Raw genomic sequence first — 18,553 nt, forward strand, 5'->3', positions numbered from 1 at the left:
TGTGTAAAAAAGGCTCAGATTTGTTTTTTTTGCACAGCCCTCATTTCAATGTATTTTTTTTCTGAAAATTTACACACATGTGTGTTACGCCTTCACTTATCCCTGTATTTTTTTTCAGAATTTTTTGAAATGTAAAAATATGAAATTTCATGAAATTTGAGTTTCAAATTTAAAGGGCTCCATGAAGCTCGGGAGCCAAAAGCAATTTCCGGCTTGTTTGAGCCAACATGCTTGGGAAGCGGCTATTCTACATCCGGGCTCGCCTACAATCATATGTGAACAATAAAATCAAATGAAGATCAGAAAAAATAAAAATAAAACTGTTTTTTATGATGCAAGATGCTTAAATGTGTGATGCTGGTACAAACTTTCAGGTCGTTTGGACATTCTATGAGCTCGTTTCAAGATAAACATTAAACAGGTCAAAGATTTGTGTTCAACAGCTTATTTATTTTTCTCTTAACCGCATCCTTTTAATAAAGAGGCGGGTATGGCTGCGAAAGGATTGACCTAGGGGTCAAAGAGTGGCTTCTCTGAATATACTTTACATTTACACGTCAGAGATTATTCTGCCCCTCATGCCTCTTGACAGCGACGTAAGCCCAATCCGACTAGCTGTGCCGAATCTCCTAAATATCCAATCACACATTCGCCTGAGTATTTTGTTTCTGAATGGCGACTCTCCTAACTTTTATTTAATAATTATGTAAACACAGGAGGCAAATTTAACTAGTCTGCAAAGCTTGATTGATATCTAGATTCTTCCATCCGCGAACTTGAGCTCTCCTAATTCTTTTTGGCATGATCCACCTCAAAACACAAAGCGCAACCTACACCTTCTAATTAGTTTCCTTTTCCATTTATCATTTTAATCATCACCATTAAGCAAAGTGGTATGCCTAGGTTCCTTGTGGTGGAATGTGCCCACCCCGGTTCAAGTCGTAGACATGACATGAGTGGTCGCATTTTCCTGATTTTTTTTCTTCTTCAGATTCTTTGGTGATATTCATTAATGGCGTGCCTGTCGTCTAGTCTGTTGAAGGTGTTCATAGAGGATGGTGTGCGTGCATGCATTGATGGAAATGATTGGGTGTGCGAGTATGTGAACATGTGTCTCTGTGCTATGTTTCTCAAAAAGAAAATCCTCACCATAAAGGGTGATTTTCCCCTTAAAAAAAGGGTGAATGTGATTAAACAACTACCAACCAAAGCCATTTTCGGCTAAAACCTTCTAGGATATTTGAATTCACTGTGTTGATTGCTTTGCAGTGGTTGACCAATCATGATTCTCCCACTAACTTTGGATTGGTTAAGGGGAAACTTGATGACGTAGAACTTAGTGGGTTTTAACAGGGAACCACTACTACACACAAACACAACTTCCTACCATTTTCCTTTCTCAATTAATTAATCCCCCTTTTTTAAAAAGCCTTGCATGCATCATCAACTTGAGATGAGATCACAGATATTACTAGAAGGTACACTCACAACAGTAGATGGAGACCATTATATTGATTCCTAGCTTTTCACCACTAAACAAATCAGCTTAACCCAAGTTGGCAGTTAATTAATCACATAGAGATCACACTCACAGCTTGCAGCTATCCAAACTTAATCCCCGGTCAATTAAGCAACACAGATTACTAGCACTTGAGAATTCCAAGTCCACAGACTCACACTGACTCTCAGTGGCTGGCCAGTAAAAGTCATGGGGAGACTTGGAATTTGGACGGAAAGCGAGACCCCATATACTGTATTTCCCTCTTGAGCTTTGCCGCCGGCCTATTTATGCAAACACCCTCTCTGCTCGCTCCCAACACATTCATCCAACAACCATCACCTCTCCTTTGCTCACCACACTGGAATCAATCGGATCGATGGATCGGCGAGGAGCAGCGGCGGCGCCGTCGCTGGAGCTGCCGGGGTTCCGGTTCCACCCCACGGAGGAGGAGCTGCTGGAGTTCTACCTCAAGCACCACGTCACCAGCAGCAGCAAGAATCAGCAGCTGAGGGCGGCGCCGTTCAACATCATCCCCACGGTGCACCTGTACCGGCACGACCCCTGGGACCTCCCCGGGCTCGCCGCCATCGCCAGCGAGCGCGAGTGGTACTTCTTCGTGCCCCGCGACGGCCGGAAGCTCCACGCCGGCGGCGGGCGCCCGAGCCGCACCACGGAAGGCGGGTTCTGGAAGGCCACGGGGTCCGACCGCGCCGTGCGGTGCGCCGCCGACCCCAAACGCCTCGTCGGGCTCAAGAAGACGCTGGTCTACTACCAGGGCCGCGCGCCCCGGGGCACCAAGACCGACTGGGTCATGAACGAGTACCGCCTCCCCGACCTCGGCGCCGGCGAGCAGCAGGACGTGGTGCTCTGCAAGGTGTACCGCAAGGCCGTGTCGCTCAAGGAGCTCGAGCAGCGGGTGGCCATGGAGGAGCTCGCGCGCGCGCGCTCCACCACGGCCTCCCACTCCCACTCCCACTCCCACTCCAGCGCCGGCTCGCCCGACGTCTCCTCGTCCGCGTCCGAGCTCGCCCACGAGGCCGCCGTGCCCGTGCAGCACCAGCACCATGGGGTGAAGAAGGAGGAGGCGGTGGCGGTGGCGAGGCCGCCGGCGATGCGGCTGCCGCAGCTGGAGACGGCGAGGGGCGGCGGCGGGCTGGAGTGGATGCAGGACCCCTTCCTGACCCAGCTGAGGAGCCCATGGATGGAGGGCCTCTGCTTGTCTCCCTACTACGCCAGCGTCCTCAACTTCTAGCAGTCTGGAATCATTCCTAATCACTAGTCCATTAATCCATGCATGCATGGAGCCATCTCAAAATTTCAGAGATAAACACATGCATCATCCAGACCAGAAGAGTACGGAGTACAAGGGTATTAATTCGTACGTGTGCGATCAAATACTATACGTAGCAGCGGTCGTCGAATCTGGGCTGGCAGCATACAATTTTTGGGATGCATGAAACTCAATCAATATACATAACCAAAGAAAAGGGTCACCATGTATAGTCATTCAGTATAGGTAGTATTAAATACAGGAGCTCTATTTTCAATACTCCCTCGGTTCACTTTTACAAGTCATTCCACACGACTGAAATTGACATGTCTGAAATGTCTACAATGCCTTATAAAAGTAAACAAATGAAATGGTTTATCAATTATTTCAATGGTATCTGTTTGGAATTCATACTAGATTCCATAGATGCATGATTGGTACGAGGCATATTTACATTTGTGACCAAACACATGCATAATACTCCCTCCGTTCCTAAATATAAGTCTTTTAAAAGGTTTCACTAAAAGGACTACATACGGATGTATATAGACATAATTTAGAGTATAGATTCATTCATTTTGTTCCGTATGTAGTCCTCTAGTGAAATGTTTAAAAAGACTTATATTTAGGAACGGAGGAAGTAGATTGGGCATTCACACAATCCGAGCTTTCTCGTGGGCACATGAAACTCACAATGTTACGTGAGTCGGGGAAAAACGGCGTTGATGAGTTAGAACCACATGTAATTTGTTTTATATATTCAATACAAAGGGCCGATCAGTATTTTTGTTTGGCCCTTTTTGGTTTTCTATCCCTTCAATGGTAAATGGCGATCCCATTTTTTGTAAAATAAAATGATGATCTTCAGTTGGCTTCATTTCCAATACAACGAGTGACGGCTGTTTCTGTTTGCCTGGTTGGGCTGGAAAGTATACTTGTTTGGGCCGTGATGGGCAACAAGTAAATTACCTTCTTGGGCTATAAATTTCACTAAATCTGAAGGATAAGATTCATATGCATGATCGGGATTAAGTTTGTGCGGATACACCATCGCTCAACCTGTCGATCTACCATGCAAAACCTATATCTCGCTTATCGTGATGTGCAACGAGTGGCCGCCTCAATAGTTCCACCCACAAGCCAGGCCTATTAACGCATTTTTTTCTAGTCGTATTTCTTTGTACAGTTTTTTTGTTGTATCTTTACTAGTTTTGTTTTTGAATTTCCTTTTTGTTATTTTTGTTTATTCTCTGGTTTTCTTTTTTGTCCTTTTCAGTTTTAAGTTTTCTAATTTAGGTTTATGTTTTATACCATTCTTTCCATTTTTTTACCTCTTTCCATATATCTCTTTGGGTTTTTCTTTTTTCCCTTAACACTATTTTTGCTTCCATTTCCTTTTCTGAATACGTTTTACGATATATAATTATTTCAGAAAGGATGCAATATTCTCTTAAATTAAGAATACATTTTAATTATGTTTTAGGGGTACTTTTTAATTATGTGATACACATATGTTTCCATATGGGGTGGACTTTGTTCAAATGATATGATGACATTTTTCCAATATGTGGTGAATAATAATTAATTATGTGATGAAAAAGTATTAAATACATGATGAATATTATATAAATATGTGATCAAACGTTTTTTGAATATGCGGTAATTTTTTTTAATTATTCAATGGATATTTTTAAATGCAGGCGCAATTTTATACACGTAAATGTTTAAAATCATATGCAATGAACATTTTTTAAAATAAGTATTGAATAGGTTTTTGTACGCGATGAAAATTTTCGAATACAGGAAGAAAATGTTTTGGCTATGTGGTGCATATTTCATAAGTGCACGACGTACAAGAAATAAAGATTGTTCAAAATTTTATTTAAAACTGTGACTAAATTTAGTCCTAACTTCGAATTTTCCCAGTTTTTGAAAGATGTTCAGGATTTCAAACTTTGTTCAATTTTTCTGAAAGCAATGTTCTGATTTGCCGAAAAATACCAGAAAATTCAAAATTTCGGAAAAACACTGTCAGAAATTTTGTATTTTTCATACTTTTTTGTAATATTTTTGTCAATACCAAAATTTCTTTGTGTTTTCTAAAAACAGTTTTGAAACTATAAAATTTGGTTTGCCATCTCCCGCTATAATCAGTTGCGCGATAATCTTTTTGCTAGCAACTTACATTCATGAGTGAGCGGTCGCAAATTCAATTCCTTTTTAGTGTGTTCCTGTTTTGGAGTTTTATACTGTTGCCTGGCAAGAAGACTGGGCAGTCGCACAACGTTAGCCTCCTATGTGTTTCCATTCAATCTGACACAGTGAAAAATGGCCAACCCTCAGCCTTTTTCTCCTGTTTTTGAAGCTAGGTTTTTATTGCTTCTGTTTATTTATATTGGTACTTTTTCCAATTTCTCTTTAGATATTTGTTTTTTTCTTCTGTTTTTCGGCTCTTATATTTTTCCACATTTTAATTTTATAATTGTTTCAACATACGTTAACATATCTATTTTGTCTAGATAGACAGTGAACATTTTATTTTTTAAACCATTTTGAATACATTAGAACAATATTTTTAATACACCAAGAGTAAATCACTAATTCACAATGAACGTTTTTGGAATGCACAATAAACATTTATTTAATATACATATACGTTGAGCAATTTAACATAAGATCAACCTTTTTAAGATACGGGATAAGATTTTTTGAATACAAACTGAACATATTTTTTATATACGGTATATTGTTTTACAATACATGGTGAAACTTTTTAAATATAATCTAGTTGATTTTAGAATCACATTAACAATTTTTGAAAAATGTTAAAAAATATATAAATTGGACAGGTGCGTCAGTTGTTCATGCATTTGAAAGATATTCATATTATAACAAAAGGTTCGCCAACCATAGTTAAAACCAGCGTGTTATAGTGCATCGAATGCTACAATGTTTGCTAAATGGGCAACCAGTGGTTTCGCACCGGTGCAAATGTGCAGCTGTTTAAGGCACGCAGGCACCGTACAAGACGGAAAACACTATTCGCAGCATTTTATGGCGAATTGAGTAGGCTCCGGTCCAGTCTCCTGAACAGGTTTTTTGTTTTCTTTTTTCATTTTTTGCTTCTTTTTTCCCTTTTTCCCCAAGGTTTTTTTTAAACTACGTACATTTTTGAAAATTGTTCTTAAAATTCGAGAAATAATCTTGCCCTTACCAAAAAATCTAAATTCCAAATAATTGCCGTTTTTTGAAATTATTCATAACTTAAAAAATGTTTGGTATTTTTAAAAAATGTTCGGTATTTTATGTAATTTCCTTTTTTTATCAAAAATATAATTTTATTTGTATTATTTTTATTTATACTATGTATTTATTTAAATTTATTTTTGAATTTTTAAAAAACTAATCACAAATTTCAAAAAAGTTCTTGATTTCAAATGTGTTCATATTTTCAAAAATATTTGTGTTTCAAAAATTATTCTCATACTATAAAAACTGCATGATTTTTCAACATTTGATTTTTCAAAAAAATTTCTCATACTATGCAAAAATTGTTCTGTTTCTTTTTTCTTTTCCTTTTGTATTTAACTAATTCACTTTAATATATTTTTCCTAAATCCTTTTTATTCTGTTTTTTCGTTTGTAGTTTTTTCAGATTTCCAAAAAATGTTTGAAAATTCACAAAAAAAGGTAATATATTCCCGTTTTTTTTTCACAAAATAGAAAATTATCTTGAATTTTCAAAATGTTGGCAAATTTGAAAAAGTGTTCTCCTTTCGGAAAATATTCTTGATTTAAAATTGTGTTCCCTAGTTCATGAATGTTCTCAAAATTTGTTCAAAAATTCAATTTAGTTGTTTTTGAAAAGTGTTCAAAAATTAAAAAATTGTTTTTGTATTGTCAAAAGTTTTTCGTGTTTGTTGAAAATTATTTGGTATTTTAAAAAACGTTTCAATTTTTGGAGGATTCGTGTACAATTTCAAAACAATTGCCAAATATTGTTATGATCATTTGTTTAAATTTATGATCTATTTTTGAAAGTATATGGATAATTTTTGAGGAATGCGAGAACTGTTTGTTAAAATAAGAACATTTTTAAACTTGTGAACAAAATTTTGTAACTACTGAAAGAAAATTCGAAACACGGCCTTCTTTGAAATTTGGAGGAAATTTTGAAAATTAGCACATTTTTAGAAATTCTGAACATTATGTAAATTGGGGCCAAATTTTGAAAAGAAACAAACGTTGATGGGATTCCAAATAAATATTTAATATTATGAGACAAAAGAATTATGAATAAGAAAAAAAGAAAGAGCAAAGAAAATAAAAGAAAGTGGAAAAAAGAAGAAACAAAAAAAGGAAGAAAAGGCGAAGTAGAATGGCTGGCCCAGGTCAACCTGTTTGATGCATAGTACAACAACCCTCCTCTAGTGTAGTTCTGTTTATATTTATTCCATTTTTATTATATATGATCCTCTATTTATTCATTCCTTTAGTTTTCACTTTCTTTGGTTTCTTTTATTCTATATTATTTAATTTCGCAGTCTATGTATCAATGTATTTTTTTTCTTTTTTATTTTATTTTCATTTGTTTCTTTGTTTATTTTTATTTTTTAAAAATCATGAAAATATTTTCACACACGAGGCATGTAAAAAATATATGTATATTATTTTGATGCATAATAACCTGTAAAATAGTACCTGGATACTTATTATTTACGAACATTTATTTGGTATACATATTTTTATATGAACAAATCTTAGTGAAATCTGGAAATTTATCAAGTATAAAAGAAATTTTTTTAAGTAAGATGCAAGTTTTAAAATAGATAGTACCATTTAATAAATGTGATGAAGGAGCCAAGGGCAAGACAAATCCCTTTAAGAACATGGATCAAATAACAATGCCCACTTTAGATGCACACCTTGGAGCTTGTCCTCAACTATAATCTCACGGAGATCGCAGAGAGCAACAAGAGCAAAGCACGGGGGAAGGTCAACTCACTGATCAAGCTAGCCCATCAGTTTCATTCGTAGAAAAATGAAGTGGACTTTCTGGAAGAGTTTCTTTGAGGATTTGATGGTACAAATACAGTGAGATAGAGAATGATCAATTTGGCTATCTTGATGGCGATGGGACATACATAGATATGTACCAAGATTAGTTCCACTATAGATCCTTGGAGAGACTCGTCTTAATAGTGTAGTTTATTATGGATCAAATAAAAACAAAAAATCTTTGAGTCTTTGGAAAATCAAAGCTTTTCCTTTTTTAATAGGGGGCCATCTAGCCCCCTTGTAAACACCGAAGCAACCAATGTTATGAGATAAACTTGATAACTGGCATTATTCCTCACCACTCCATCATCATCAACATCAAAATATCATTGGGCAAAAACGCAGTTTCAAAGGGGACCATAGGACTTTGGTGTGGTAGTGATAGGTGTGGGAATAGTTTAGGGTTTATGACCATTCCATGCCCCATGGCATATGAAAAGAGGGAAGAATCAATCCAACAACCATGGGGTGGCCCAGGCCCATGACTGAAAGCCCGCCATGTATATTTGGACACCTCATTTGCTTAGGGTACAAGATAGATCTAGTTGTAAACCGAGTACAACTTATCATGAATACCGACCCAGGCCCATGTAATGCCAGCCTCTCCCACCTATATAAGTTGAGGTAGGGGCCTCCCTATCAGTATGGTTAACAGACAACCTCATACCCCACGCATAGTTGCAAAACACCATAGCTCTAATACGAGGCAACTATCAATATAATACATCAAAGGTAGGACGTAAATTATTACCTCATCTCAAGGACCTGACCGTGAGTAAATCCTTCTCTCACGTGCACCTCTCTGGACTATATGCTTATGCCGCCACTTGTTCATTATTGCTCATTATTGTGGAAAATTACACCCACAATTGGTGCGCCGGTTAGGGGTTGTACATAGATTAATATGAAAGGATTCAATGATGTTTTCATCAACCTATAATTTGATCTCACCCAATATCATGGAGAAATTCAACCACGAAGCTCCGGGACTCGACATTGAAATAGCAACTCTTGATCGTCCAGGGCAACACAATGATCGACTTGTTAGCACTCCCCCATTGCGTCAAACATTGTTTCACCGATCCTCTAACTGAGACGTGTGGGGCACACTATCTACATTGATCCTGCAAAATTCTATCACAATCCGATGAAGGAATCTCTGGATAGCTTCGAATAACCGAGGTGTTGTCTAAATCAAGTGGGGAATCCATGAGATCTCAAAAAAAGAGAGTAACGGTTGACTCTGTCATTGTTTTAAAAATCACACCATTCAAACTGTGCGTAAATACTACACCACTCACTACTTTAAATTTCATTTCGATTGGATGGTTTTGTCTCGGGAAAACGCCCTATGAGTGTTGAAATTTGGATCTAGATGAGTTCTTGTGCAGGAAAATTTCCTCGAATGCGACTTGGAGGAATCCACAGACGAGTTCTTTGCGTTGCGTGCCCCGCATCTCCCTTAAGAATGGAGAAGCCGAGCGTCGCGTTTAGTACTCCACCAGCGATATCATACACATCTTGCTCATTTAAGCTTGCTTTCCTCCCCAATTTGGGTCAAGGCACTCCATCATGTCACTCATTTACTTAATTATCGTCCCTTTTGACCCATTTATCATCTTCGTTATGGTTTTCAACCCATTTATGACTACATTCATGTGTTTGGTTGCATTTTTCCCCCAACACATATACCAGAATTCTTGACAAACTATCCCCTCACTCCTCTCGTTGTGTTTTTCTTGGATACCCACTTGAACACAAGGGATCGACGTCTTTATCTTCATACGCAAAAAGTTGTGTTGTCTCCCATCTCAGTTTTTATTAATATTTTCCATCTTGTACTTATATCACACATAGGCATACACACATCCCCCCCCCCCCCCCCCCCCGCAGCGAATCCTACCTTATTGAGCCCTTTTTGTGTGGTCTACTTCCGACCACGACCTACCTCGTACCCATGTGCCTCAAACAAAAACCCACACCCACTACAAAATCGCCTCCCAGTCTAACACACCCACACCTCTCCCCTCAGAACACGTCACCTGGACCCCAACCAACATCATCCTTTTCCCGCTCGACAATATCACCCTCAGCTCCTGCTCCACACCAGCTCGCTTTATCTTTTGCGCCGTTGACCACATCTTTCTGTCGATCTATGCGCCCTCTCTCTAAATAACACGTCAGCCATGTTTTCCACTTAGTTCCATCCCATTAGAGCCACCCCACAATGCACACAAGAAGCACATACATGGGATTTAATTCTTTGTTGTAGAATGACAGTTGGTCTTTTGTTCCTCATCCAACATGTGTGAATACCATCTTGGCGAAATGCATCTTTTGACCCAAATTCAACATGAATGGTGTGTTGGCGAGGTGCAAGGCAAGGAGAGGCATGGGGTGTTCGTGGCTTCAATAAAGCGAGGATGTTGAGTATGGAAACACATTAGTCCGATTATCAAGTCGGCTATTATTCATATGGTGCTCAGTCTCGCCGCATCTTTTGAACGAGATAATTAGGAAGAGAAGCACATTCTTAAAAAAAGTGAAGATATACTATATCGACCCACATACTAGTGTAGGGATCGTTTTTGGCTTGAGGTGTTCGTTCTAGAAAGACTATTTTGAATTTATAAAAAGTCTTAGCACTCCGGATTCGGTACATGCATTAAAATTTGAATCCTTATACATAATTAATAAGCTGCCCCATTTGGTAAAATACCATTTTTTTCCTTGTTGAAAAGGAAGGGTACACCCCGGCTACTGCATCAATTGATGACTTTCGTTTGTGGAATTTTGGTGTACTTTATTTTAAAAAGGGAGAATGTATTCTGAATGAAGCTAGGAAGATTATACTTGGGGGAGGTGTTTTGGTTAGGAAGCATTTGCTCCCGCATAAACAGTAACACAAAAAATGTACCAATGTTTTCAAAAAATTCAGAATTCCTTTTTGGGTGTTCTTATTAGTGTCCCAAGCATGCCTGATAATTTCCGTGTAAAACGGAGCAGTACTATTTCGTTGATGAAAAAAAAACTTGGAGTGACATTAAAATTCCGTGTTTCATTTAGTTTTTTTTGCATAGGCCAAAATATTTTGACATTGTTGTCTAGAAAATTTCAAGTAGCATTTGGATGTGACAAAGAGCACATAAAAAATTTGTTAACATTTTTTGATATTTCAAAAATCATTTTTCCACAGGCAGGAGCACGTGCTCCCGGGGACCGAATTGCATTCTCTGATTACACTGAGCATTTATAGGTTATTCAACATGATCTTATATAATATTGGAAACCCAATAAACATGGGCATGTGAAATGTGAAATGTTGCATGAACTTGACATTGCAGTCTGGGCAACACTGCATTGGACATGTATGCAGGGCCGGTCCTGGGATTTCTGGGGCCCGGGGCGAAACAACAATCCAAGGCCTTTAATATGAACATCAAAATAATAATTTTGAACTTTGAAAAGTTTCTCCTGGCTTAAACTTTGTTCAAGTTTTCGTTTTTTTGCTTTACAACACGATATATTACATAAGCAAAATATGCACTAGAGAATCACTCATATTTTCTAAAACAAAATTGTTTCGACATTATCCTCCATTTATCCGTAAATCTGTCTGCATTTGTTTACAACATTATCCTATTCTTTCTTACTTTATCATATGGTCATAATTAACCCAGTAAAATTAACAGACAACTTTGGACTAAGATTCTATTATATAGGGTCTTGGGCTATGTTTTAATATCTCGTTGATGACTTCTTGACAGTAGTTTCGCATTGCATGTGCTGACAACCACTATATTTCTTTAGATAGACAATATAATCAAAACAACAATCTAGTAATTTTATATGGTATCTATATAACTGGATGCAGGCACCACCGCAACAGCAGCACATGTTGTACTCGTCGTCCTTCTATGACACACACAGACTTGCTCGCTAGGCTTTGAGGACTGAAAGCAATGCAATAGGAGCAACGACCATCTGCTTCTAGCTGCGGTAGTTGATCAGCTCGACGATGTCGTCGAAGACCTCCAGAGCACGGTGCCGGAGGGCGTGTTCAAGTCGCCGACGTGATACGCTATGTCCGATTGCAGCCATGCGGCTGCAACCGATTGAAATATGAAAGATCATACAATCAATCCTCGCGTAGTTACAGGTGAAGATCTCGGTGTCGTTTGGGTTATACGCTGGGCTCATGGCCATAAATCGTGGAATCAACAACCATCCACCGCGCAATGTGCGTGTACTTGCAGCCAGGCCTAGTTACATATAACAACACATCGGGGCCCCCTCGACATCGGGGGCCCGGGGCAGCCGCCCCTCTCGCCCCCTTCAGGGCCGGGCCTGTATGTATGTGCATATGGTCATGATGAAATGCATATGTGTCTAAAATTTCATGATGAAATACATTGAATTATGAGCTGCACAAAAACAAAACCATGGACTTTGGGGATGAACAGAACATGTTCTGAAAAGCACAAATTTGACCTTCTATTTAGCTCTCATTTTCGTGTATTTCATCATGAAAATTTGCACACATGTATACCATGTTTCTGGATATATGTGTATTTTTGAAATGTAAAAGTATGGTTTGAAAATTTCAAAATAAAGGCCTCCATTTGGCATTTTGTTTTCTCAAGCTAGTACTCTTTATTTGTCAATTGATCGAGCTAATTATCCAAGTGACCTGTGAAGGCCTGTGACGTTGATCCCCTCAGCATCATGGGCTGTGGTTTATATCTCTATATCCATGCAAGGTAATGACGCTTGACACACTTTGGTGGTACTAGGACTATATAGCTAGAGACGTGATGAGTGTGTGGAAATGGTAGGTGAGGGTTACGTGGATTCTCTAAGTAGCATTAGTGTAGCAGTATTCTCCGATAGCAAGCAATTATTAATTCTGCATTTATTTTAATTAGCAAGTGTGACAATTTTTTTTTGTTGGGTATTGATTTCAAAATATCAATAAGGCGTAAATTTGTATGCAACGAATATATATTTTTGTGGTAATTTCTTCCTTCAAAATATTAACTCCGGTGACCAAATGAATATAAGCCCGATGTACATGTATCCATGTCGGACTGATATTTGTCATATCAATCTTTCAGTCGTACCCGATTCTCTAGGATTGCATTGGACACATATCCGTGTCCAGTTGTCTTACACTATGTGGAAATCTTTGATGTTCGAATTAGAAATCCAAATCCGAGTCGGATTCGGACAGTTGTGTTTGTGTCCGATGTTGTGCAGTGCGCTCGCATTATAAATATATACCAATGCAGTTAAAAATGGAAAGTTATTGGTTTTGAGTAACACAGTATTCGACATACATGGTTTTGTTTCGTGAAAAATTGGATTTCTTTTGTTTCAGACATATTTCTTGGCCCCATTGTTTTTTGGATTTCCTATATCCAAACAAGGACACTCTTAGAGCGTATATAGAGCCGGAACAGAGCGTGTTAATTACTGCAATGATGCCAATATATATATATATCTCCAATATATACATTGTGGAGTAACATCATTAACTTGTGAAATAGTATGTAAGCATGTGACACACTTGACGTTTCACTACAAGACATAAATACTGAAACTATTTCCATTCTTGTTTGCAAAGCTAGTTTTTGGTTTCTTCTAATGAAGAAATGTTTTGGAAATCACAGTGCAATTAATGAGATTATCGTATTGCTAGGACTGGATCGACCCTATTATCATCCATTAATCTCATAGATATACGTATTGTGACCCTTTTCCTGTCAATATGAAATTGACACAGCGCCTGAAAAACAATCTACGCGATTCTCTTTTGAAGTATTGAGAAATCAGATATATGCATGCAATATTGAGCTTGCTATGTATTAATGTGACTCATTAAATAATTCGGAGTCACGATATAAAATTGCTGGAGCTGGATGCATGGTAGTTAAACCAAAGATCTAACTTATAGCAGGTGGGCTAATGTGAAATAAAACAGCACCAAATCAGCTCAAGAAACTAAGAATCTCATGAAATAACCTCAAGAATTAGTTCTAGATGCATCAAAGTAGCAAGCACACACAAACATATATAGCAGCTTAATTGCAGTCATCATTTATTTATCTATTTAGGGGGGATCGATCGAGAGGTATTTGCACCCCAAGTCTGGAAACACAAAGTCAAAGAGAGGAAAGGCAGAATATAATATCGGAGAAGCTAAACACCAAATATAGCACACGCAAGCACAGCTCCAACAACTGTCAACTGAGAACACTTTAGCAAGCTGCTCGATCGATCTGTTGATCACTCCTACTCCTGCTCCTCCTCCTGTTCCTCTGCCTCGGGAGGCAGAAGGTTCAGATCAACGTCGAACACGATGGGCTTCCGAGCTTGTTCGGCGGCGGCTAGCTCCTCCCTCTCGAGCCAGGAGCAGCCTTTCTTACCACTGTGGCTGGCGCGGTGGCCGCCCAGCGCCTGCCGTGTCTGGAATGGCATCTTGCAGCGGTCACACATGTAGCGCCGCTCGAGCTCGAGCTCGAGCTCGCCGAGAGGTTCTGGCCGGGGCGGCTCCATGCCGCGCCAGCTGCGGTCCGTGTGGCTGCGCATGTGTCCATGAACAGCCTTCACAGTGGCGAACATGCGGAAGCAGACGGGGCAACCGTAGGGCTCTACATGTGCTCCACCGGGGACGGCGGCCGGCCTCTTGCTGCCACGGGCGATGGCAGGGACCACGGCGTCCTGCTCGTGCAGGGACTTGAAGGTACAGGGGTAACGAGGATCCTCACCTCCGCCGGCGCCTCCGGCGAGGAGGTAATGGACCTGGCCAGCTCCGGGCATGATGAACACTTGGGAGCTCGATCCTGTCATCATGTTGTGGGTTGGGTCTGCCGTTTCTGTATATTTCTGTGTATGTAGACGAAGACGACACTCTCTAGCAGCACTATATTTTGTGTGTATATAGCGGCTCGGGACTGATGTACTAGTTGTGAGTAGGTGCGCCGCAGGCGTGATGAGTATCTGTTTATCTAGTTCGGTCTGGTCTTTATTAATTCATTCATATTAGTGTCGCCGCTCGCGAGGCTGTAAGCTTTGCTAAGAAATATTTGCAGTAGTTTGTAATTTCATATAAAGACAAAAATAATTTACAATTTCAGTTTCTGGTTAAGAAGAGAAGCCATCCCTGGTTTTTGCAAAAACCCGTGGGCTGTTTATTAAAACCGGGCACTCTCCTAACCCTATCACAACCTGCGTGCTTTCGGTGGTAGGATTTTGTAGTCTTGCCATTGTGAAGGGTTTAAATATGGGGTCCACTCTTCCAAAGGCTTCGGTCACTATTTGCAGATTCCCGTGTGTCCCTATATCTCGTTTTAAGCGACGCATAAGGAAACCCTCGCGCCAGAGCAGCTCCAGATGGTCCTTTGTTTATCTTTTATGTTTTTTTTTCTTTAAGTTAAACCACCAACAATTATAAACGTAAATATTACTAAATATACTTTACATAATGTTTTAAAATAATCTTTGTAATGCCGCTAATATTTGTTAAATGTGTATAGAAAAAATGTTAACAATGTACACCAAAAATGTATTCAAAAAGTATACAATGTGTGAAAAATTCGATAACGTTTTTTTATGAAAATAATTAAGCTGTAAAAAATGTTGAACAAGTATTTAAAAAATGTTTAATTTATACATGAAAATGTTGACTGTGTATTAAAAATGGTTAAACTTGCATTCTAAAGTGTTAATTATGTACAGATAAGATGTTGACCTTGTATTAAAAAAATAATGAACTTATATTTCAAAATGTTAAATCTGTATAGAAAAAATATTGACCATGTGTTCAAAAGATTTTAAACCTGTATTAGAAGAATGTTAAATATGTATAGAAAAATGTAGACCAACCATGAATATATATAGGTATTGTCGGAGCTGGACGGACGACGAGGAGGAGCGCAAGCACCAATGAAGGCCGGTTTCACTGTCTTGACTCTTTTGACATTGTTTAGCCCGATCTGACCCCATCCATGATTTTTTTTTGGATCTAACAGTTTTTCCTTCTGCCACCCGCTATGGCGGTAGGCATGCACACCCTACTGCCACTCCCTCTGGTGATAGGGGTCGGGTCAACGCAGATGATGTTGTTGGGTCAACAGGGTCAAACGGCGTCGTCTACATTGACCCAACCCTACCGCCAGGTCTGTATGCCTACGGCCACAGCGGGTGGCGATTGGAAAAAGGGTCAAATCTGTTTTTTTTTCGCAAATGGGGTCAGATCAGGCTAAATTTAGCAAAAAGGATCAATACCGTGAATTTGGCCACCAATGAACAACTACACCATCCGTGAGTGACTCATGGAAACAACAATGGAAGAAGACGGAGCTGCTGGATCTACATCGTCCAAACAATGCGGCAAAGACCGTACATCCGACGACTATACAGAAGAAGAGGATCAGTGCACCCGACCGGTTGAAGCATCAGCGGCTGGACATACAACGCGACATAGCAGGGTTGGACATCCGCCCGTCCCGAAAATTCGGTAGAGAGGCACCCGAATGCCGGCCACTTCTCAAAAATTCGGCAGAGAGGCACCCGAATGTCGGCCCCCTCCCGGAAATTCGGCAGAGATGCATCCGAATGCAACTGAAGAACGGCCACAACTTGGTGAGACATCCGGCGCTTGCGTGCATGAAGCCTCAGGACCAAAGCCCATGTATCCTTCTCATACTTACCCTTTCGCCCCTAGCATTAGAAATAGACCTCATCTCCTCATTTCTAGGGTTAGCTAAGATTAGAACAAAAAACTAGAGCTTAGCTCATGTACCACCCCTTGTGGGGTTCCTCCTAAGGGAGTAGGATCTTATCATAGATCGCCAAGGCCTCGTAAGGTAGAAGGTTTCCCCAAGTGAAGCAGCATGGCTCATCTCTCCTAGATTTGGATGAACTAACCTTGTATCTTTATTTCCCTTGTTGTTCTTGGATCTTGATGCATCCCATGTATTTCTTGTGATTTGAGGAGTACTTGGTATGTATCTTGTTCGATATAGTGTTTTCACCTTTCATTTCTCCATGTTTTCCCCTCATGTTCTTTCTCGAATCCACATCCAATTCGTGAAAATCAAGACAAATTACACTGGTTAGGGTTTCTCCCCATATCATTTACTTAATCAGCATCCCTCTTGCCCCATTAATTTGCTCACACCCTGTCATTTTCCCTATGGGTTTCACCCCATTTATGACCACCTCCGTGTGTTTCCTTGAATTTTCATTCCCAACACCTATGCCGGATTGCATGACAAACTATAACCCTCGGTCCTCTCATTGATTTTTTCTTGGTTACCCAATTAAACAGAAGGGGTACCAGTGTCTTGATTTTCCATGTTAATTTTATCAATAACGTTTACCTTGTTTTTTATCCGCACATGCATACACATGTGCCCCCCGCAGCGAATCCCGTGCTTTTTGAGCCGTCTTCACTAGTCTACTTCCAGCTCTGATCACGACCTACTTCGTACCCTTGTGACTGACACCCACATCCACTCCTGGATCGCCTCCCACTCCGACACGCCCACACCACTCCCCTCCAAACACGTCGCTTGGACCCAACCCAAGATCACACATTTCCTGCTCGGCAACGTCAGCCTCGGATCCTGCACCACACTAGCTCGCTTTGTATTTTGTGTCGTTGACCACATCTTCCTGTCCATTTTTGTAGCCTCTCCCTACACACCACCTCAGCCATGTTTCCCACTTAGTTCCATCCCAGTAGGGCCACCCCACAAAGCACGCAAGATGCATACATATGGGAAATATCCAGTTATTTCATGACTAAAAGGAAAATTTTGATGTGTATTTTCTAACTCATTTATTCTGTTATCTCTCCTTATAAAGTATCACTTTGGGGTTTGAACTGGTATCATGTAATGTATTTAATGCCTTGTTGCAGAACAGCACTTGGTCTTTCGTACCTCGTCCAACATGTGTAAATGCCATCTTTGGGAAACATATATTTCGACCCAAATCCTCCGAGGGTATGCTAGCGACGTGCAATGCAAGGAGCGCGCGGGGGGTGGGGTGGGGGGGGGGGAGTCTCCTGCCTACAATAAACATGAGGGTAATTGAACATGCCGAGATATTGGTTCTATTGTCAAACCGTCTATTATTCATATGGTGCCCAGTCTCGCCACATCCTCCTCGTGGCCATATCTTTTGAAGGAGATCACTGTAAAGATAGACTTTCTTAAAAAAGTGAAGGTATAAATGTGAGGATATTGAGCATGGCGAGACATTAGTCCGACTGTCAAACCATCTATTTGAAGGACATTACTGTGAAGAAACACATTCTTAAAAAAAGTGAAGATATATTTTATCGACCAACATACTAGTGTAGGAATCCTTTTTGGATTCAAGTGTCCGTTCTACAAAGACTATTTTGGAAAAATAAAAAACCATAACACTCTGGATCCGTTACATGCATTAAAGTTTGAATCCTAATACATAAGCCACCCCATTTGGTAAAATACCTTTTTCCCTTTTTGAAAAGCCAGGTACACCCTCGCTGTTGCATCAATTGATGCACACACACTAATGAAAAACGTGTCTTTAGTCCCGGTTCGTAAGGGTCAATCGAGACTAATGGCCGTCCCTTTTTGGTCTTGATCGTGTTACGAACCGGGACTAAAGGGGCTCCAAGTGACCGCTGCGTAGTGCTCAGACAGGAGGCCCTTTAGTACCAGTTTGTAACA

The 18,553-nt window shown here is 40.0% G+C and overlaps 2 protein-coding genes across 2 annotated transcripts; one reads left to right on the forward strand and one right to left on the reverse strand.

The window, feature by feature from the left end:
• The first annotated feature begins 1,654 nt into the window (after nt 1–1,654).
• On the forward strand, nt 1,655–2,999 carry LOC123410754 (NAC domain-containing protein 22-like). Its single transcript, XM_045103696.1, has one exon. The coding sequence runs from the start codon at nt 1,878–1,880 to the stop codon at nt 2,751–2,753; it is 876 nt and encodes a 291-aa protein (XP_044959631.1). The 5' UTR covers nt 1,655–1,877; the 3' UTR covers nt 2,754–2,999.
• A 10,912-nt stretch (nt 3,000–13,911) lies between these two features.
• Nucleotides 13,912–14,780, reverse strand: LOC123412586 (zinc finger protein AZF3-like). Its single transcript, XM_045105535.1, has one exon. The coding sequence runs from the start codon at nt 14,679–14,681 to the stop codon at nt 14,121–14,123; it is 561 nt and encodes a 186-aa protein (XP_044961470.1). The 5' UTR covers nt 14,682–14,780; the 3' UTR covers nt 13,912–14,120.
• Nucleotides 14,781–18,553: the final 3,773 nt, after the last annotated feature.

Source organism: Hordeum vulgare, chromosome 7H, assembly GCF_904849725.1.
Source record: "Hordeum vulgare subsp. vulgare chromosome 7H, MorexV3_pseudomolecules_assembly, whole genome shotgun sequence".
Classification (NCBI taxonomy): Eukaryota; Viridiplantae; Streptophyta; class Magnoliopsida; order Poales; family Poaceae; genus Hordeum; species Hordeum vulgare.